Genomic DNA, 20087 nt, shown 5'->3' with positions numbered 1-20087 from the left:
AGACCGTATGCTTTTGTTGGTATATTTTGTGTCAGTTCTTTTTATTATCATATGTATGTATATCTTACTTCTGCCTGGTGTTTCTTTTGGTGTCTCTAAAATCAATGGGAATTCAGCATCGTTGATATATACTAATCCATTTTCTAACGTAATGGTCTCTCCGGATACTTGTAAAGTAAATCTCTACAAAAGTAAAAAGGAATCAGTATAAAAACATTGACTCCAACAAACTGACTAGTAATGGACAATAAAAGAAAAATGCAACTGAATTAAATCTATGTTGGTACAATAAATATACCTTTGTTTTTTTTCATGTTATATATATGAGAATGAATTAGCTGAATTATCAAACGTAGGTGAGTTTGTGAACAATTTGCTGCAAGAGCTTGGCATAAACACTTTTGAACAATATGTATAATTTCGTAAAAATAAATCCTTTCGAAAGTCACAGAACATATGTGTTAGCTTGATATTATAATTCATGTCTAGTTAGGTGGATTACGTTTATTTTAAGCTGCTTATATGACTTAAAAGTTTTGACTTATTATTTTATCTGATGTTTTCTCATTAACACTACATCTTCGGCCTAAAGTTCCATTTAAGAATTCATTCGTCCTACCTTTAGGCAGTCTTCACTTGAGTCACATCTGATAATCTTTGATTGTACATGCCACAGTGGTGTTGATCCTCCGGTTCCTTTATCCATGGCCAAGGTGTATGTACACAGACCAGGGAAAGCAAACTCATACCCATCAAATGTACGGTAGTAAAAAGGTCCAAAGTTAAAACAGGTTCTGAAGTTTGGATTGAACTTCTGCTGAATTATTCCTTCAGTTCCTGAATAAGGTAATTAGACACGTTAGTATAAAAAAATTACTGTAATTAGACCTTGTCTTAGTTAAAGATATAGTTAAATACAACATTGAACAATAATCTTAAAGAAAGAATAGAACCTTGATCGTTATTCCTCCAATTACTATTTTTCGAGCAAAACTGGAAACTCTAAAAAGCATTTTCTACTGTTGTTGGTTTTTTTTTTCTTTCCATAAATTAATCGGTATTGATCAAAAGGTTACACGATGATAAAAGAAAGTCTAAATAGCGGACATCAAATGGTGTGAATAATATCTCGCATTAAATTAGTTGGTCCAAAAAAATAGAATAATAACAAAATACTTATTTACCTGGTTATATTAAGGTAGCACAATACAAAGATTTTTTCACTCCAAAATAGATAACTTTAAACTGATGTAATTCATTTCGTCCTTCTTTATATTTTATAAATGAAGTACCAAAAGAAAGAAGAATGATTAATCTTTCAAATTGTGATAATTTCATTATGACATTAATCAATGATTAATCATTCTTCTTTCTTTTGGTACTTCATTTATAAAATTTAAAGAAGGATGAGGGGAATTACATCAGTTTAAAGATGTCTGATTGGGGATGAAAAATCTTTGTATTGTGCTACCTTAATAAAGGCAACAGTAATATACCACTGTTCGAAATTCATAAATCGATAGAGAAAACACAAATCCGGGTTACAAAACTAGTACAGTGTTTATCTGGCGAATGTTACTTGCGACCAAAAATGTAAACAAAAAGATAAATAATACTGTTTTACATACCTCCTTCTGTCTTGATACATTTGGTACAAGCTTCGCTACCAACACCCCAACTTTGGGCATCTGCTAAAGCACAACAATCAGCTTGTGGAAGACGGATATTTTCTGCACCTTCGGCTTTGACACTGCCACAGGTTGCACCTTTATAACAGTACCGTTCATTTTCGCCGGCATCTGGATTAAAAGTAACAAAATAACAATTAAGTATACTTTTTATTTCTAAAAGTCAAACAATGAAAAAAAAACTGTTCCTTATAAAGTGATTATTTTGGTGAATACTTATAGCTTTTGGTGAATCAGATCTTTTTTGTCGTTAGAACACCTTTACACTAACTTTTAAAGTGCTTATGTCAATGGAATCTTTTAGAATAAAATCTTTTAATCGCGAGAACACCATAACATTTCCTTTTAAAGTGGTTATAGTAATAAAAATTTACAATAAAAATATTTAAGACAGACAGCTAGATACCAAATCATACTATGTATACACATGCCAGAGTCTGAGCTTGATTTGCTATATGATATCAAAACTAAACTGACGAAAAAAGGTCATTTATTCAAAATCATAAAATGCAAAAAATACATTTTGCAAATAAAACATTTGACATAAAAGTTCATATTTAATATGAAATAATAATACATAATTAATACGAAATTACATCAACTAATATCATATCAATTGAATAAATGACAAAGAATAGCAAAGGTGGGGAGAAAAATCTGCCCCATAAATACACATATATACATATATATATCTACTTCAAAAGATAACATTAAGGGAGGTATGAGGGTGGGAATTTTGAACAAATTGTTTGATAAGAATCACAAGTTAACACATCAAATGCTGATGATAAAAGGAAGTGACCATAAAGCACTTACACGTGAACTCGTGCTGACCCGCAAGATCATTGACCAATAAGAACGATGAAATCCAAGCATGCATTGGTCATCAGTGAAATTTCTCTGCACGTGAAAACATGTTATCTAATTTCTACAATTTATCGTTTAATTAAGTAGGACACTCTGACCCTTTGACCAGACTAGAGACATCATACATTTAGAGTATTAATAGCTCACTCTTTTATTTAAGTCGGTTAGTAATAACATAGATGTAATACATCTATGTTAATAACCAATTAAAACAGAATTATCTTCTCTGCTGTCTTAAATTATTTTATTCCGCTTAATTTTCAATTAGCAAATAAAATTGGTTCTTTCATCGTAAGACCAACAGAAATCCACCTTTTAAAATTATGATTAAAAAAGAAAATTTATTTAGATCGCCAGAAAACTTCCATTGTATATGTGCCTTTCCCAAGTAAGGAGCATATTATGCAGTGCTTGTTGCTGTCTTTCACATGTGTTTATTTTTTCGTTATTTTTTGGTTTAAAACTTACATATTTTTTTGTCTTCACACATGATTCCTGTGAACTCAGCCCCACAGTCACACATTTCTGGCTTTGAGCACACACCACCATTTTTGCACGGATTTGTACAAATAGCTGAAATATATGAATATTTGATATAGATGTATTTTTAAATTATTTAATTGTTTAATTGTAGATGGGTTATGGCTGTGTTTAATAGCGTGTTCAGTAAAAAATGTCAATATTGAAAATTGAAACCAGGAAGGCCCATTTTCTTGACTGATTCTCTTTACAGAAAAATTAAACTTATACCGGTAAAACGATGATTTTACATTTTTTTTTCTCGAACATTGTACAATTGCACGTGTCTGTCTGTCTCTTTATATTTATGTGTATGTTTAGATCGGTTCATTAAACTTCAACCGTCTTCGGATTAATTAGATAGCGTTTAAACTTAAAAAAAAATAGCAAGCACTGAAATCGGACACATTAGAATGAGTCCAGGCATTTGTCCTTTTGGACTAATTGTAATTTTGATACTTGTTTAAGTAAACATGAAATACAAGAATTTGAGTAAAATCGATGAATTGAATTTGACAGCTAATACCCGTTTAGTAAGATATAATATATAGCTTATTATTAAACCAGTGTACTTACGAGTGTCGCATATGCCTGTTCCGTTTTGATATCCGCTACAACACTCAGTCACTTCATATTCTTTATTTCTATAGTGAAAATATCAAAAGATCGTGAAAATCAAATCAATTATATCTTAATTAATGTATATCAAATATGCTCTTATATTTAGAACTGTATTGTTTTTTCTTCATCAAAACCAATAACATTCAAAAGAACACATTTGTCAAATTTCATAAATTGAAAATTATTTTTCAACAAACAACACAGATTACATTTGTGTTTCGTCCATCCCCTGCATGTGGGAAGATTTGATTATTGTCATTAATATTCATCTTCCTTGTAAACATTACCCCCTCATTTGTAATTTCAGGATCAATTGGTACTATTAAACCAGGAATAAATATTTCCAACGAGAGTATATCTATTATACATAGAACATTGCTTAGACTTTCACCAGTATCATGAATTTGTTTCTGCAACTATTGCTATCTTGGGAAAAAATTTGTAAGGGACTGGTAATAAAAAAGTAGATTTCAAGTTGAATCATTTAACAATGACATGTAAACATTTCCAGGTTCTTTTCAAAAGTTCTCAATATTTCATATTAAATTTTAAGGGTCGTAGTGGGGTTTTTTATAAATTCGAGAGCAGCTATATTTCATTTGATAATACAAAGTATGAAATAAACTTTCAGTTGGTTTGGTGAAAGGCAACAATGAACGATCAGTTTCCCTTTTTTGTCCCTTTTGGTCATATAGCTATTCGTGTGTTTAGGTACGACACGGCTTTGGTGTTTAAAAGGTTTTTTATAGAGTTTCAGATGAAGATTAGTCAATAAAAGCACGTCGGAGGCACAACAGTTGATATCATTTTTATTGACAGAAATACTTTATTTGATATAACTCCTGTGAAGGTTGAGTTTACTCTTGATCATTTTCGATTGATTTCTGATTGCTTTATGCTGCATCAACACAAAAAGGATATTAAATCGAGGCGATGGTCTTACACTTACCTATAGAAATAGCAGATTTTATTTTGATCTGCAGAAGATGACATGATTTTGTTTAAAGCGTTATTGATATCAGTCGTGCTCATCCCAGGGAAGGACGAGGTCCGGTTCAGGCTGTATCCTTGTAGCGTAAAGGAAAGAAATGATGTGCACTTATCCGTCTTTTCTTCTACTGTATTCTTGGTGTGAGTACATACATGACTACAATAAATAGAAACAAAATAATAATTGAAGTTTAATTTTAATATTAATATATAAAAATACTTATTACGTATCTTTTTTGTAATATACATAATTCAATATTAGTACACAGTTGTTATATAACAACAATATTAAAAACGCTTTTTCTGAAGTAGAGATATAAAAAATAAGGAGATGTGGTATGATTGCCTATGAGACAAGTACCCACCAAAGTTCAAATAAAGTCAATGTTAGCAATTACAAGCACTCATACGGCATTCAACAATGTGAAAAAAATCATACGTGTATAGTCAGCAGTGGAAAGCCAAGACATGAAGAAGATGAAACAGTTAAATTGAGAAAATTAACAGCCTTATGTTTTACAAAACTTTTTACGAAAAACTAATATGACAGACATGAACCAGCGACAACAACTGAACTGTAGGCTGTAATGTTCGCATAGCTTTTCTTACTTTATAGAGTAATTTATGTACCGACCCGAGCAAATCATTGTTCATCAAAAACAGAATAGAAAAATTACGTTAATGATCTGATTTGTTTTACTTAGTAAGCTCTCTAAAACAACCCATCGAATAGATATCAATATAGGCATTGGTGAGTAACTTCATTTTGATTTAAATGTTTTAGAGTCGATGCTGCTTAACTGCAAATAACAATTCTTGTATTTCCGATATTTTGCTTCGACAAACATAAAAAGATAGAGGTAGAATGTTTTCGTTGAATTTAATGTAATGGGTAGCTAAGATTTCAAAAAAGAATATGTTTTGGAAATAACGCCATTTTTTTTTTTTAAATATCTCTCCAACGTTTTAAACAAAGTTTGTAAATCTACAATACAAGAAAAATTTCCTTGATAAACCTCTCTTTGGAAAGGTAAGAAAGTTTTTCGATTAATCATTTCTATACGTGAATAATGTGTTCAGTCCTTCAAAGGAATCTCACTTTAAATAGAAATTAATAGCACAATAGTGAGAATAAATTTTCTTTCTAATACGCTTTACAATACCAACGAGAAATTTGTTGACTGCACAAATAATAAAATATGTAAGAAATAATCCGGTAGGATAATAAGAGTTTTAAGCATGTAACAGTTGGAATTTTATGGAATTAATGTAGTTTTAAACGTCGAATAGGCCACTGTAATCGCATTGTTTGATTTATGTTAGTCCTGTGTTTCAATATAAAAAAAATATATATGTTTAAAAGATATTGCAAATTTTGAAAGCTTCTTTTAAAAAAGAATGTTCTGAAATTGAATGCAAAGAAGTTGCGGTAATTTGACTAAGTGTATTAACTACTGTTAACGTTGCGAGTGGTTGGTGTTGGACAGATCCCTCGAGTAGAAATAATCTAAAGTACAATCTTTCTGTTTATAGTAAGCCATTTATCACAAAAAAGTCTAGTGATATTTGTCTTTGTATAAACGTTGGATTTATTTGTGGTTATCTGAATTACTCCATCATTTTTCTTCGGATGCGATGAATTAGTCAAATAAAGAATACGATTTCTAATATTTTGTTTTGTATTTAGAAAATAAACTTTATATAACTCAGCAGAATGGGAAGTAGTTTAATTAAAATGTTTATAATTTAAATGTCTTATCTTCCATTCTTTATATAACCTATTTTTGTAACTCAATTGTCAAAGATACATACATACATACATACATACATACATACATACATACATACATACATACATACATACATACATACATACATACATACATACATACATACATACATACATACATACATACATACATACATACATACATACATACATACATACATACATACATACATACATACATACATACATACATACATACATACATACATACATACATACATTCATACATACATACATACATACATACATACATACTGAATATTATATATGTAACCCATATGTGCTCGTTATTATATGTGTTACCCTAACATGTCATTTTTAGTTATATCCTCATCGTTAATTTAAAGTTAAAAAACGTAGAGTCCAAGATATGATAAACTAGACTGTGGTATAAGAACAATGTCATGTCGGAACTTTTTATAGCTTTTTATACGCTATGGGCTTTGCTCATTGTTGAAGGCCGTTCAATGATCTTAATTGGGGGTGTAGTTCACTGAATCCTTTGATCCCACATCGTATTTTTTATGAGAAAACAAATAAGAACTTACTCGAGATGAGATAGCTATAATCTGGTGATTCTTACTGTTGCATAATCATTCGGTACATGTGAATAAGATTTTAACAACACACTTTTTTGTTTACCATTATTAGTGAGTGTAAATCGCGTCTGTGTATTGCAGACATTAGTACAACGATGTTCAATAATACAAAGACATTTGAATGGACAACTCAGACAAAGGTGTAATGAAGACATAAAATATAGAAAATGAGTACATGGTACTTCCTCCCATGTCCTCTACAAGTTATATTTCATGTTACAATGAAGAATAAATTTTCTTCTTTGCTTTTATGTTCCCCCTTCTGAGTCTAAATCATAATAATTAGACTCGTGTTTTCTTCTCTAATCCTACTCCTATATCAACTATGATATTATATTTCCATCAACCTTTGCGAAGATTAACAGAAATAAAAGTTGAGAATTACCTGAAAAAGTGTTTTATCCCAGTTAATTGGATGATTTTTTTGTCAATGGAATTCAATAAATTAAATCCACATATCAAATTATTACAGCATGTTACAGTATGTACTATTACGTCAATAGAACTAATATACAGTCATAGAAAATCAATCTAAATATTTGTATGTTAAACTGCCAAAACTTAGGAATTTGTACAAAGATGAAAATATTATGGGTAAAATTCTCCAGAACATGTAGTATAAAGTAGATCCTGTTTAATTGCTTTAGGATTCTATTCTATGCGCAATATTTAATGTTTTTATTTTGTTTGAATGGTTTATAAGCATTTCAGTAAATTTCTGTCGATATTGTCTCATATCTCTTGGTGTAATTTTAAAGGTTTTTCACATTTTATACTAGATGGCAAAGGCATCATTTATTTAATCTATTTATATATTCAATTTGATTTATTTTTTTATTATTATATTCATAACGAATCTAAAATGACAATATACAAATGGTTTAGTAAGTTATATGAATTGAATTGATTTGTAAGGAAAAGACTTTGAACATTTTATAAACACATAACATGTTTAACCACGCCGCATTTGTGCGCCCGTCCCAAGTCAAGAGCCTCTGGCCTTTGTAAATCTTGTATTATTTTTAATTTTAGTTTCTTGTGTACAATTTGGAGTTTAGTATGGCGTTCATTATCACTGAAATAATATATATATTTGTTTGGGGGCCAACTGAAGGACGCCTCCGGGTGCGAGAGTTTCTCGCTGCATTGAAGACCTGCTGGTGACCTTCTGCTGTTGTTTGTTCTATGATTCTGGTTGTTGTCTCTTTGACACATTCCCCATTTCCATTCTCAATTTTATAAGTAATTTAACTGACGCGGGGTATCTTTTGTATAAAAGATAGCCTTCATCAGTATGGTATTAAATGGATCATAAATTCTCCTGAAACAATCTTGAATGAGATACAAATTAAAAACCGAACCACGGTTGTAAAATTTGAGTATTTTCAAATGTTTGACCTTTTATGAACGACCTAATCGGTTGAACGAATATGTGCCCCTCTTTATAACTTCCTAATAGTTATATAAATGTGTTACTATCTACGAAGGCACTACAAATAGTATACGAAATTAAAAAAATAAAACTTAATTAAAAGCAGTTGCGAGAAACAAAATAGGATTAGATATAATGTTGTCTGCTCTATGATCGGGTTGTTGTCGCTTTGACGCATCCCCCATTTCCTTTCTCAATTTTATAAGTAAAGATAAACCATTTGTTTAGTTAAGTTATTTAAACACTATATCATAAAAATTAATTAATTTTGCATGTATCACATTGAGCATCGTTTAATAGTTAATTATTGAAAATGAGTTATATTTGATAGTTCAGATAACAACTATTAATCATTATATTTATCTGAATTAATGAACGTTTATAGACACCTCACATAACACAGATGTCTGATACAATTTTAGGTTTGGAGCTAAATCGGAATACCAGATATCACGCATGCGCTTTTTAATGGTGTGTGTGTTACTTAGTCTAGTTTGAAATGTTTTGTAGACTGCTAAATGTCTTTTCTTCGTTGTTCGCTCATTTGTTATTGTGCTGCTGTCGATTGTTTTCGACTTTTGATTTGTTATTGCCCTTATTGTATTGTATGGCTTTTTTCAGATGTGTTATCTGCTTTTTGACACATTCCCCATTTTCATTCTCAATTTTATTGCATGGTGTTTGTATTGTCTAGTAAAAGTATCAATCCACGTGAATGATTTGGAAACAAGTAAATTTTTCTGAAGAAATAACTATATAGATAAATTCATAAACAAAAGGTGTTTCTCACAATAAATTGCCCAACATAACTAGAAGAAATGCATATCTACAGTATTAAATAAATGTATTCCGTACATGACTTATAAAATAAATGCAATCTGTACATGACGGATATAATTAATGTTTCAGTACAGAACAGATACACATAAATTTATTCTATACATAACGGATAAAATAAATGCATTCTGTACATAAAGGATACATAAATAGTATTCTGTACATTAAGGATACAATAAATGTATTCAGTACATAAAGGATAAAATAAATGCAATCTGTACATGACGGATATAATTAATGTTTTCAGTACAGAACAGATACACATAAATTTATTCTATACATAACGGATAAAATAAATGCATTCTGTACATAAAGGATACATAAATAGTATTCTGTACATTAAGGATACAATAAATGTATTCAGTACATAAAGGATACAATAAATGCAATCTGTACATGACGGATATAATTAATGTTTTCAGTACAGAACAGAAATGATAAATGTTCAGTACATGACGGATAAATTAAATGTTTTCTGTACATGAAGGATAAATTAAAAGAATTGAATAATTTGAAGAATAAAATAAAAAATATTCAGTACATGACTGAAAGAATTAATGTTTTCGGGAAATAACGGATAAAATAAATGTTTTCTGTACATGACGAATGACATAAATGTTTTCTGTACATAACGAATGAAATACATAATTTATATATAAATTTGTATTAGTTGATGACAGAAAATATTAATGTATTCAGGGCATATCGGATAAAAAAAATGTATGCAATGCATGAAATAAATATATTGAGTATATTACGAACAAAATATATGTTTTCATTACATTGCAGATAAAATAAAAAAATATATAATTTTAAATGCAGTTATGTTGGATTTTCAAACCGTATGTCACCAGCTTGATATTTTGTTAAAATTAAGTAAAACTAGAAAAATAAACTTTGTCAAAGGACATTCCTTCAAGGAAAAGGAAATTTTCATCATTTCAGAAAATGTTTAAGGACACCAGTGTCGACGTGTTACCTTATCTTATAGTTGCTCCTTTTTAGATACTTTAAAAATTGATACATAAAAGTATGAAGACTGCAAAAGCAATTCAAACAAACAAAAATTACAGAGAGATCTATATTCAAACTACAAATTTCCAAAATTAAAATGTTATTAACAAAATGACTTACGATGTCTGTGCCGAGGTCCATTGTAACGTTCCAGTTGTTATTATCCATAGTATCACAATGAAGTAGGTCGGTAAGGACCCCGTTATTTTTGGTCCCATAATGGGTTTAGGAAAAACGTAAGTCTTTGTAAGAACTTCCAATTTGTAAATGTTTTAGATATGTCCGTATACACTAAGTACAATGTAGAAGTTCTCAATTCTCTCTCTTTTCTCTGGAGGGACCGACTGTCCTCTGAGGCGTTCAGTCAAGATTTGCTTTTTATACCAGATATATTTACGTAAGCATTTTCCATTATCTATTTTGCATTCTAGTAACTGCGATGATTCTTTACAAATCAATCTGATCGAATAGACCCAACATCTGGTCCAACTCCGATTGGTTAACAGTCATTATTCAGACGGGAATCGATTGTTGATAGACAATCTTATTATATTCATTCGCTCTTTTTAATGTTGGTCAGGAGCTGTCAATAAAACTGTTATAAATTTTCACAAAACCTTAACAACATATGTTGTTTACTTAACTTTAAGAAGATTGTATAGTTTTCAGAAATGAGAGATTATTTTTCATATTGTAATATAGAAATGAAATATTTGATTCTTTTGTTCATACAAAAAAGCTGTGTAGTGTCCGTTTTGTAACGAATGTAAAACGACTCTACATACAAGAAATATTAGTTCCCCTATTTAGAGTTGCTAGTTTACAACGAGATGACACGCTAAGTTAAACATTTACTGATTTCTTTTCTTTCTCTCTTAGCGAAATAGTAAAATCGTTATGCTATAGTTTAAAGCATCAACTCATACGTAAGGACTAAATGGTTTTTGTTTATTTATAGGCATGATGCAGTCAATATGGTGTTGAATCTCAAATGAAATTTATTAAGGGGATGTGGTATGAATCTTTTTATTGGTGGTGCTAACATCTTGTAATATAGTGCCATATAAAAATGGAGATGGGGTATGATTGTCAATTAGACAACAGAGCACAAATGGCATGATTTGTTTAACGATACGTCACATTACAGCATTCATCACAAAGGGCATGATTTGTTTAACGATACGTCACATTACAGCATTCATCACAAAGGGCATGATTTGTTTAACGATACGTCATATTACAGCATTCATCACAAAGGGCATGATTTGTTTAACGATACGTCACATTACAGCATTCATCAAGCAAATAAAACACAGTCCTTTTAGCTACATCGTAAGAAGCCAAACACATGCGAATTATCCGATTTTAGCATGGTAGCTTTTTTTCTGATGAATGAAAGGTTGTATGCCTAGCACTTTGGTTGGTTATACAATGGTGTATATATATTTCCGGGGAAAATTTTTCAGGTAACTTTAGCTTTTGGATATAACTTTGTAAGTTTTTTTGTTTTGTTCAGTTTTCATTTTGTAACCGTTTTTGATACAAAATTTAGTATCGACTTACTCGAAGCCAGTGGTCCAATAATTTTGTTAGATTCAGATTGAAGATTCGTTGGATATCGTCAGTTCATGATGCATATTACTGTACAAGTTGTAATATTTAAAATTAGTTTTTTTTTATTTTTTTTTTTTATTGGATTTTTAGTGGCAGATATTATTTTTGTACATAACTTTGTTAACCCATTTATCATTATTCGTAGATATTCATTTATTTGCTGAATCAAACGTCAAAAATGAAACAACAAAATTAATAAAAAAAAATATTGACAACCAGTAACTGATGTTCAACAAAAATGAAAAAGAAAGTTGTATGCTGAGTTAAACAATTTCAATTGATATGTTATAGCGTGTCTTTCTATGTTGTGATGTTATTTTTTCAGGTACGGGTGAATGTTGGTACCTATCAAAGCGTTGAAACCCGCTGCATTTGTTTGCACCTGTTCTAAGTCAGGAACCTGATGTTCAGTGGTTATCGTTTGTTGATGTGGGTTCAAGTGTTTCTCGTTTTTTATGTTGATTAAACCATTGGTTTTCCTGTTTGAATGGTTTTACACTAGTCATTTTCGGGCGCTGTATAGCGTGATGTTCGGTGTGAGCCAAGACTGTCAAGGTTCTGTGCTGAAGACCGTACTTTTACCTATAATGGTGTACTTTTACAAATTGTCACATAGATGGAAAGTTGTCTCATTGGTACTCATACCATATATTTTTATATCTATTAGCATCACTATATTCGTTAAATGTGGATTGCAATTTTTATAACTAACATTTAAAACATGAGAAAATAAGCTATCAAATTTTAGAATTGCAAACAACGTACTACTATAAATATATCATCATTTGAAAAGGTAAAACAAATATTTTCAAATACGATTTTTAACGTGGTCAAAAGAGATATTAGTTAAATTTTGTGTTTTAATCCATTTGTAATTCACCACTTATGGACATACTAGTACTGGTATGCAAAATTAAGGGTTTTTTTTGTGTGGTGAAAAGATTTGGTGCAGATTAATTTAGTATAATTTTCATATTTAATTGTAAAAGAACAGGGGAATATATCGAAGGGATGTTCATACTCATGAGCCCTTAAAAACCTGACAATATCATAACAAGAAAAGGTGAACGATCAAAAGTATACAAACACAACAAAGACAATTAAAGACTGGTCAATAAGAATACCATAAAAAAACTGTAAAGAAAGTAGCTCAGATATATATAATAATATCCATGATTAATATTCATTCTGTATTTAAATTGTTGTCACAAGCAAACGCGTGCATTTTATTTCAGACAAACATGATGGTGTATCGTGCGCATTTCATTTGCGCTTACTTTTACAAAATCCAATGTTTCATTTGCACCCCACTTGGTTATGTTTAATATGCGCCAAAAAATAAAAACTACATTTGCGTAATTTTGCAGGTAACATATATCGTAAAAATTTAAATATTGATTGCTTGATCGTGAATAAGAATTTATTATAGCATTACTTCTCATTTCAAATACAAAATTGAGAGTCGCTTTGGTTTAAAATCATAAAGTGTCAAATAATTGAGGTGTAAAGAAGGACGTTTTTAAGGCCGTACTTTGACTTGTAATGGTTTACTTTAACATTGTGACTTGGATGGATAGTTGTCTCATTGCACTCATACCGCATCTTCTCATGTCTATATTGTAAGTGTAATTCTTTGACACACGAAGCAATAGGTCTGTAATTTATGATGACCACACTTATAGGTTATCTTACATTATGAACTAGAGGCTCTTAAGAGCCTGTGTCGCTCACCTTGGTCTATGTGCATATTAAACAAAGGAAACAGATAGATTCGTGACAAAATTGTGTTTTGGTGATGGTGATGTGTTTGTAGATCATACTTTACTGATCATTCTTGCTACTTGCACTATTTTCTATCTGTATTGAACTTGGCCCTTTAGTTACAGAGGAAAACATTTTGTAAAAACTTACCAAAATTTACCAAATTAATGAAAATTGTTAAAAATTGACTATCAAGGGCAATAACTCCTTAAGGAATCAATTGACCATTTTGGTCATTTGACTTATTTATAGATCTTAATTTGCTTCAAACATTATTGCTGTTTACAGTTTATCTCTATCTATAATAGTATTCAAGATAATAACCAAAAACGGCTAAATTTCTTTAAAAATTACCAATTGGGGGGAGGGGGGGGGGGTGGGCAGCAACCCAACAACCAGTTGTCCAATTCATCTGCAAATTTCAGGGCAGATATATATTTCGTAGATAAACATGTAAACCTTTTGTAAGATTTGCTTTAAATGATTTGGTTTCAGAGTTATAAGCCAAAATCTACATTTTACCCCTATGTTCTATTTTTAGCCATGGCAGCCATCTTGGTTTGTTGGCCGCGCACATTTTTAAACAAGATACCCTAATAATGATTGTGCCTAAGTTTGGTTAAATTTGGTCCAGTAGTTTCAGAGAAGATTTTTTTAAAAGATTACAAAAATTTACGAAAAATTGGTAAAAAATGACTATTAAGGGCAATAACTCTTTAAGGGGTCAACTGACCATTTTGATCATTTGACTTATTTGTAGATCTTACTTTGCTGAACATTATTGCTGTTTACAGTTTATCTCTATCTATAATAATTTTCAAAATAATAACCGAAAACGGACAAAATTTCCTTAAAATTACCAATTCAGGGGCAGCAACCCAACAAGCCATTGTCTGATTCATCTGAAAATGTCAGGGCAGATAGATCTTGACTTAATAAACAATTTTACCTCGGTCAAATTTGCTCTAAATGCTTTGGTTTCAGAGTTATAAGCCAAAATATACATTTTACCCCATGTTCTATTTTTAACCATGGTGGCCATCTTAGTTGGTTTGGCGGGTCATCGACACAAGTTTTAAACTAGACACCCCAATGATGATTGTGGCCAAGTTTGGTTAAATTTGGTCTTGTAGTTTCAGAGGAGAAGATTTTTGTACAAGTTAACGACCACGGACGACGACAGACGACGACGGACGACGGACGCCAAGTGATGGGAAAAGCTCACTTGGCCCTCTGGGCTAGGTGAGCTAAAAATGGAGACAAGTCTTTAAGGGATACCAAAAACAATTTCGAAGCAAGAATAACAACAGATATGGAAAACAACAAAAATGTATAAACCTTGAACGAACACAACAGTTTCAAGGGTTTTCAGTGCAACGTATCAATGTATTATCATAGTGCTTTCATTGATGTTCGATGTTGCCTAATTGTTAACCCATTTCTCTGACGTCAGTCTATAATTGTTCTAACAGTGGATTATTTTTTAAGAATCCACCGTGTTAAAAAAAGATAACTTATGTCATAACTTTAAGCTTTGAACTTACGAAATGTAGTCCTCTCAAAAACGAGTGACAGATGAATGGTTCGAACCCGCGCGTATTTTCGTCAGTGAAGATTGTAGTCTATGCATGATACCACTAGACCACGAGCGCTTATATAAAATAATATTTTAATATCACTCTTAAAGCGTATATTGGTCAATAAACTGTATTTATGTCTTTTTGATATATAATAAAATAAATAACACCATACAATCAAGGAATTGTAAGTATTACTTATTAGAACAGTTCCTTTATAAAATAAACATCCATGAACACATTACACTTATCACTTTTAACGTACAAGGCCTTCCCCTTTTCATCATAACAAATTTTTACTTTTGGAATTAGTATTATAATGCTATCATACCATCACTTTTTGTTTGTTTGATTATAAATGGTTCAAATATACATCAACATTTAATTGTCTCTAATGTGAATAAATTGTGATAAGCTACAACTGTAAAACTACTTCTTTGACTCTAAAACCAGAAACAAAATCGTCAACTTGTTATGAAAAATGAAATATAAATACCTCTCAGATTAAAAAAAGTAAAATGGAAAAAAAATATTGCCGATCCTAGGTTTGAACTTGGTACTGTTGCTATCCAAGTTGTTTCTTTCTGTGCCAACGACTAGACGATCACGGCTATGAACAGTTTACTTGACACATGTTAAAATTGACATACTTATATATTGTACATTTGTAGCATGAGCAATTCTGATTGGGTTTCAGAATGCGTACCACAAATATTACTAGTTTCTTTACTGATTGAAGAGGGATGCCAAATGTAATAACGTTGAAATAATCTAAACATAATGAAAGCGAACCAGTTTACACAATATTTATATATTATTGTTCAATGAAGACCAATCAAGGTATTTATTTTGTCATCAACTGTGAGGCGGTTTTATTGTGGCATTTATACTTCATTCAGATTTTAAATAATCTTAGTCCGTTTGTAAATATATTGTAAATCCCAACAAAAGAATTGTATTAATACTATTGACTTGCTCATTTGGTTGCTAAATACTATATATGTAAATATTCAAGGTTTTCAAATGTTAGTAACTATTTTTTTTTAAACTTTCCAAACAAGATTACAAAAAAATCCGTATAATAATTATATATCTTTTTGAATAAATTATGAATACTAAAATCTAATCAATATAAAAAATTTGTAATGATTAAACATTGAATGAAATAATCATTTACAAATATACAATCTGGAATTAATAAGGGATTGTCAGATGATGAAACAGATAGTCGTTTTACTAGAAATGGGTTAAGCTAGAGAATTGATAAGAAGTAGTAGATTCGAAAACGATAATCAACCCGTGACTAAAGTCGCTCGAGCGTTGATCATCGTTTACGAATCCACTACTTCTTATCAATTCTCTAATACCTAATATAATGAAAGTAAAAACTGTGTTTTTGAAATATTATTTAAAGTATCTTCTGAAAAAATATTTTTTTTAATCTTATTTACCTGTATTTACGTGTAATATAGGCGCAAATGAAATGTAATATTTTTGGCGCAAATGAAATATTTGTTTGTGGCGCAAATGAATGATTTTATTTTGGTGCAAATGAAACGCCAATTAGCGCAAAAGCTAGGATCGGGTTTATCATATACTAAAAGTACTTTTATTAATTAAAGTGTGTTGCTATAAGATGATTTTTACAAAGGCTTGGTTGTTTTGGGATTTCTTAAGTTCTTCTGTGAATTATCTTCTTTAACAATATAACTTAAAAAATGTAAAAATCTTTGGATGATCTTACAAAGAGCAGTACATGTGTTCATACTAATCTTACAAGATGTAAAACAAGTCGTGTTTCATCTTGCAAAGTACCATGATTTTGTCGTGTTAGTTAACATGATACTTTAATCCCCTCCACAGTATTGTGAATATCCATGCATTATAAAAGTTTTCTTGGCTACCATCTTTTGTTGTACCTTTTATTCGTGTTTGTTAGAATATTGCTTAAAAGATATATTTTTCAAAAGCCTATACTGTGCATAATAAATACTGTCATTTTACTGAGACGTGCATATAAGGTTTGTTACATGGTTAGGAGACGGAAATCTCTTCTGCATATTGATGAAAAAAAAATCTAGAAAACAAATGATATTTTAAATTTTTCTTTTTCTTTCTACTTTTTATCAATGACATCGGGAACAATGTTAAAATTGTTACACTGGATTTCTAGAGGTAGTAATTCATGTTGTATGTTGAAAAAGTAAAATAACAAAAACATCGAACTCTAAGGAAAATTTAAAATGGAAGTTCCCTAATCAAATGGCATAATCCAAAGCTGAAGTACATCAACCAAATGGTAAACAACTGTCCTATTCCTGACTTGGTACAGGCATATCCCTATATAGAAAAGTGTGGATTAAACCTCGTCTTATAGCTAGCTAAACCTCTAACTGGTATATTGTCATATTGTCAAAAACATGAAAACCAAAGAAATACATTTACAAAACTCATTCAGTATTTAAAAGCTTGCAGCTGTTAGTCAGACTTTGTAAAATGTCACCATTGTCAGAGCAGAAAGTTGTTGAACCAAGGATATGTCACAAAACGTCTCGTCCTTTTTCTAAAAAAAAAAGTTCATTGGAAGATTCAAAAACCTTATTGATAGATATTACGTATCAACTTCAAAAATAAAACACAATGGTCTTGAAGTATAGATTCTAGGTAATGTTAAAATAAAATTGAGAAAGGAAATGGGTAATGTGTCAAAGTGACAACAACCCGACCATAGAGCAGACAACAGCCGAAGGCCAGCAATGGGTCTTCAATATAGCGAGAAACTCCCGCATCCCGGAGGCGTCCTTTAGCTGGCCCTTAAACAAATATATATACTAGTTCAGTGATAATGGACGTCATACTAAACTCTGAATTATACACAAGAAACTAAAATAAAAAATAATACAAGACTAACATAGTCTAGATATGTCTATGTAAATTATTACTTTTACTGTCTATTTTTGGTTATATCCATGGCTCCGTACTTATACATGTTATTATGCTTTGGTAATTTTTTGTATTCTTGTCTTGCTTATGTGCTTTGTTTATAAGTCTTTATGTTTTTCTTTTTTACATATTTGTTTGTGTTTATAGTGATTAAGTTTATAACACAACGTTGACTGAGTGTAACCCAATTTTTGACATTTTTACCTATTACATGTCGGTTTGTTTTTATCACACATCGGTGTCAATATAATGGAATTGAATGCGACTGTCATGCAAGTAAGAGGTTTAGCTAGCTATAAAACCCGTGTTTAATCCTCCATTTTCGACACACAAAAAAAAATGCATGTACCAAGTTAGGAATATGACAGTTGTTACCGTTTGAGCTTTTGATTTTGCCATTTGCTGAATGACTTTCAGTTAAAAAATTTCGTTGTAGTTCAGTTTATTTGTTATTTTACTTTTTTTGTATGACAGTCGCATAAAATTCCATTTTATTGACAACACTGTTTGAAAAAAACAAAAAGACATAATAGGTACAAATGTCAAAAAAGGGGTACAGCAGTTAACATTGTGTGATAATCCTAATCACTATACAAACAAACAAATGTAGCGGACAGCAAAAAGTATAAAACGTTATACAATAATTGAATTTATTAGAATTATATTAAGTGATGACACAAGAAAATAACTGACAAGGTTCATATAAATGTACGATTATTTGTACTTTACAGTTATCCTTGTTTATACAATTGTTTGCGTTGTGGAAAATAATGATATATATATAATTTATTATGAATCTGTATAAGCACAATAGTAAAGGTATATTATTTTGTAGTGATATAAATATGAAAACACAATAAGGTTATGACACAACAGAACAAATACTATTCATTTATATATCAAGTTTTACTTATTTTTCAATGACAATATGGTGCCTGCTTACAGATTTAAACAGTTTCACGACACATTTATATTACACAGCACCTGTTACCATATAATCCCCAGCTCGTTTATACAAGCTATTTACCTAACTGTGCATTCATGGGTGCCTATTAGGACACTTTACTGAACAGTATAATTTCTGCAAAGTAGAAAGTATGCATACATTTACCACTCGTATCTAATGTTTTGTTTTGGAAATTGAATGACGACATTATAACAGGGTTTTACCAAAAGGTCAAAGCGTCGAAAACTAGGTCGGTCTATTTCAATTATATCGAAATAATTCTGTTTCTGAATGACAAATATTGTATTTGTTTAGTAGAAATATTATTCAACAGATCGTAGGCATTGGTTTGAAATTAGCAAAACTTTTTTAATTGAATGATACAGCCCTTCGATCAATGAGGTCTCAAAGGAATAACTAAAAAAAACTATCCTTTAATTTCAAGTTCCACTTGTACTTAACCTCATTAAAAGGAGTTGCATTAAACGTTTCTATCGTGACCTTGCCATTTTCCGTGATTAATTCCCGGAGCATCGTGCTGCAGCACAGCAATATACTTCCTTTGGTTGATACGATATTACAAAATTCGTTTGTTCCGTCGTGATTTTCTTAGTTGATAACAGATAGTGGAGTCATCTTTTGAACAATTTTGATCATTACTAAGTTGATCGTTACCAAATATGTTTTTTTAACAGAAAACCATAAATATATTCAATATTTCGTAGACTTAGTTAATCTCACCCTCTATTCATAGCCTGACACAATTTCTCGTCGATTTATTTTGGTATTTACTTGGCATTATCAACATATTGGTCACCATGTACCACTCGTGGATAACTACTAGAAGCTAGTTATCAGTCTTTAGATGGTGAATTAACCGCCATCGAAGA

At 30.6% G+C, this 20087-nt stretch overlaps 1 protein-coding gene across 1 annotated transcript in view; it reads right to left on the bottom strand.

Annotated features, from left to right (window-relative positions):
• The window catches only part of LOC143065198 (uncharacterized), a 280683-nt gene extending 269979 nt beyond the window's left edge, over positions 1-10704 (bottom strand). Inside the window, exons 1-7 of the mRNA XM_076238619.1 lie at positions 10477-10704; positions 4645-4842; positions 3651-3718; positions 3024-3128; positions 1629-1799; positions 620-837; positions 69-183 (exon numbers count right to left, since the gene is read on the bottom strand). Coding sequence (XP_076094734.1) covers positions 69-183; positions 620-837; positions 1629-1799; positions 3024-3128; positions 3651-3718; positions 4645-4842; positions 10477-10574 — 973 coding nt within the window. The 5' untranslated portion in view covers positions 10575-10704. The remainder of the gene's footprint in view (positions 1-68; positions 184-619; positions 838-1628; positions 1800-3023; positions 3129-3650; positions 3719-4644; positions 4843-10476) is intronic.
• Between the last annotated feature and the right edge of the window lie 9383 nt (positions 10705-20087).

The sequence above is a fragment of the Mytilus galloprovincialis genome, chromosome 2 (genome assembly GCF_965363235.1).
Source record: "Mytilus galloprovincialis chromosome 2, xbMytGall1.hap1.1, whole genome shotgun sequence".
Lineage (NCBI taxonomy): Eukaryota > Metazoa > Mollusca > Bivalvia > Mytilida > Mytilidae > Mytilus > Mytilus galloprovincialis.
Note: the sequence above shows the minus strand (reverse complement) of the source record. Positions and strands in the feature narration are given on the sequence as shown.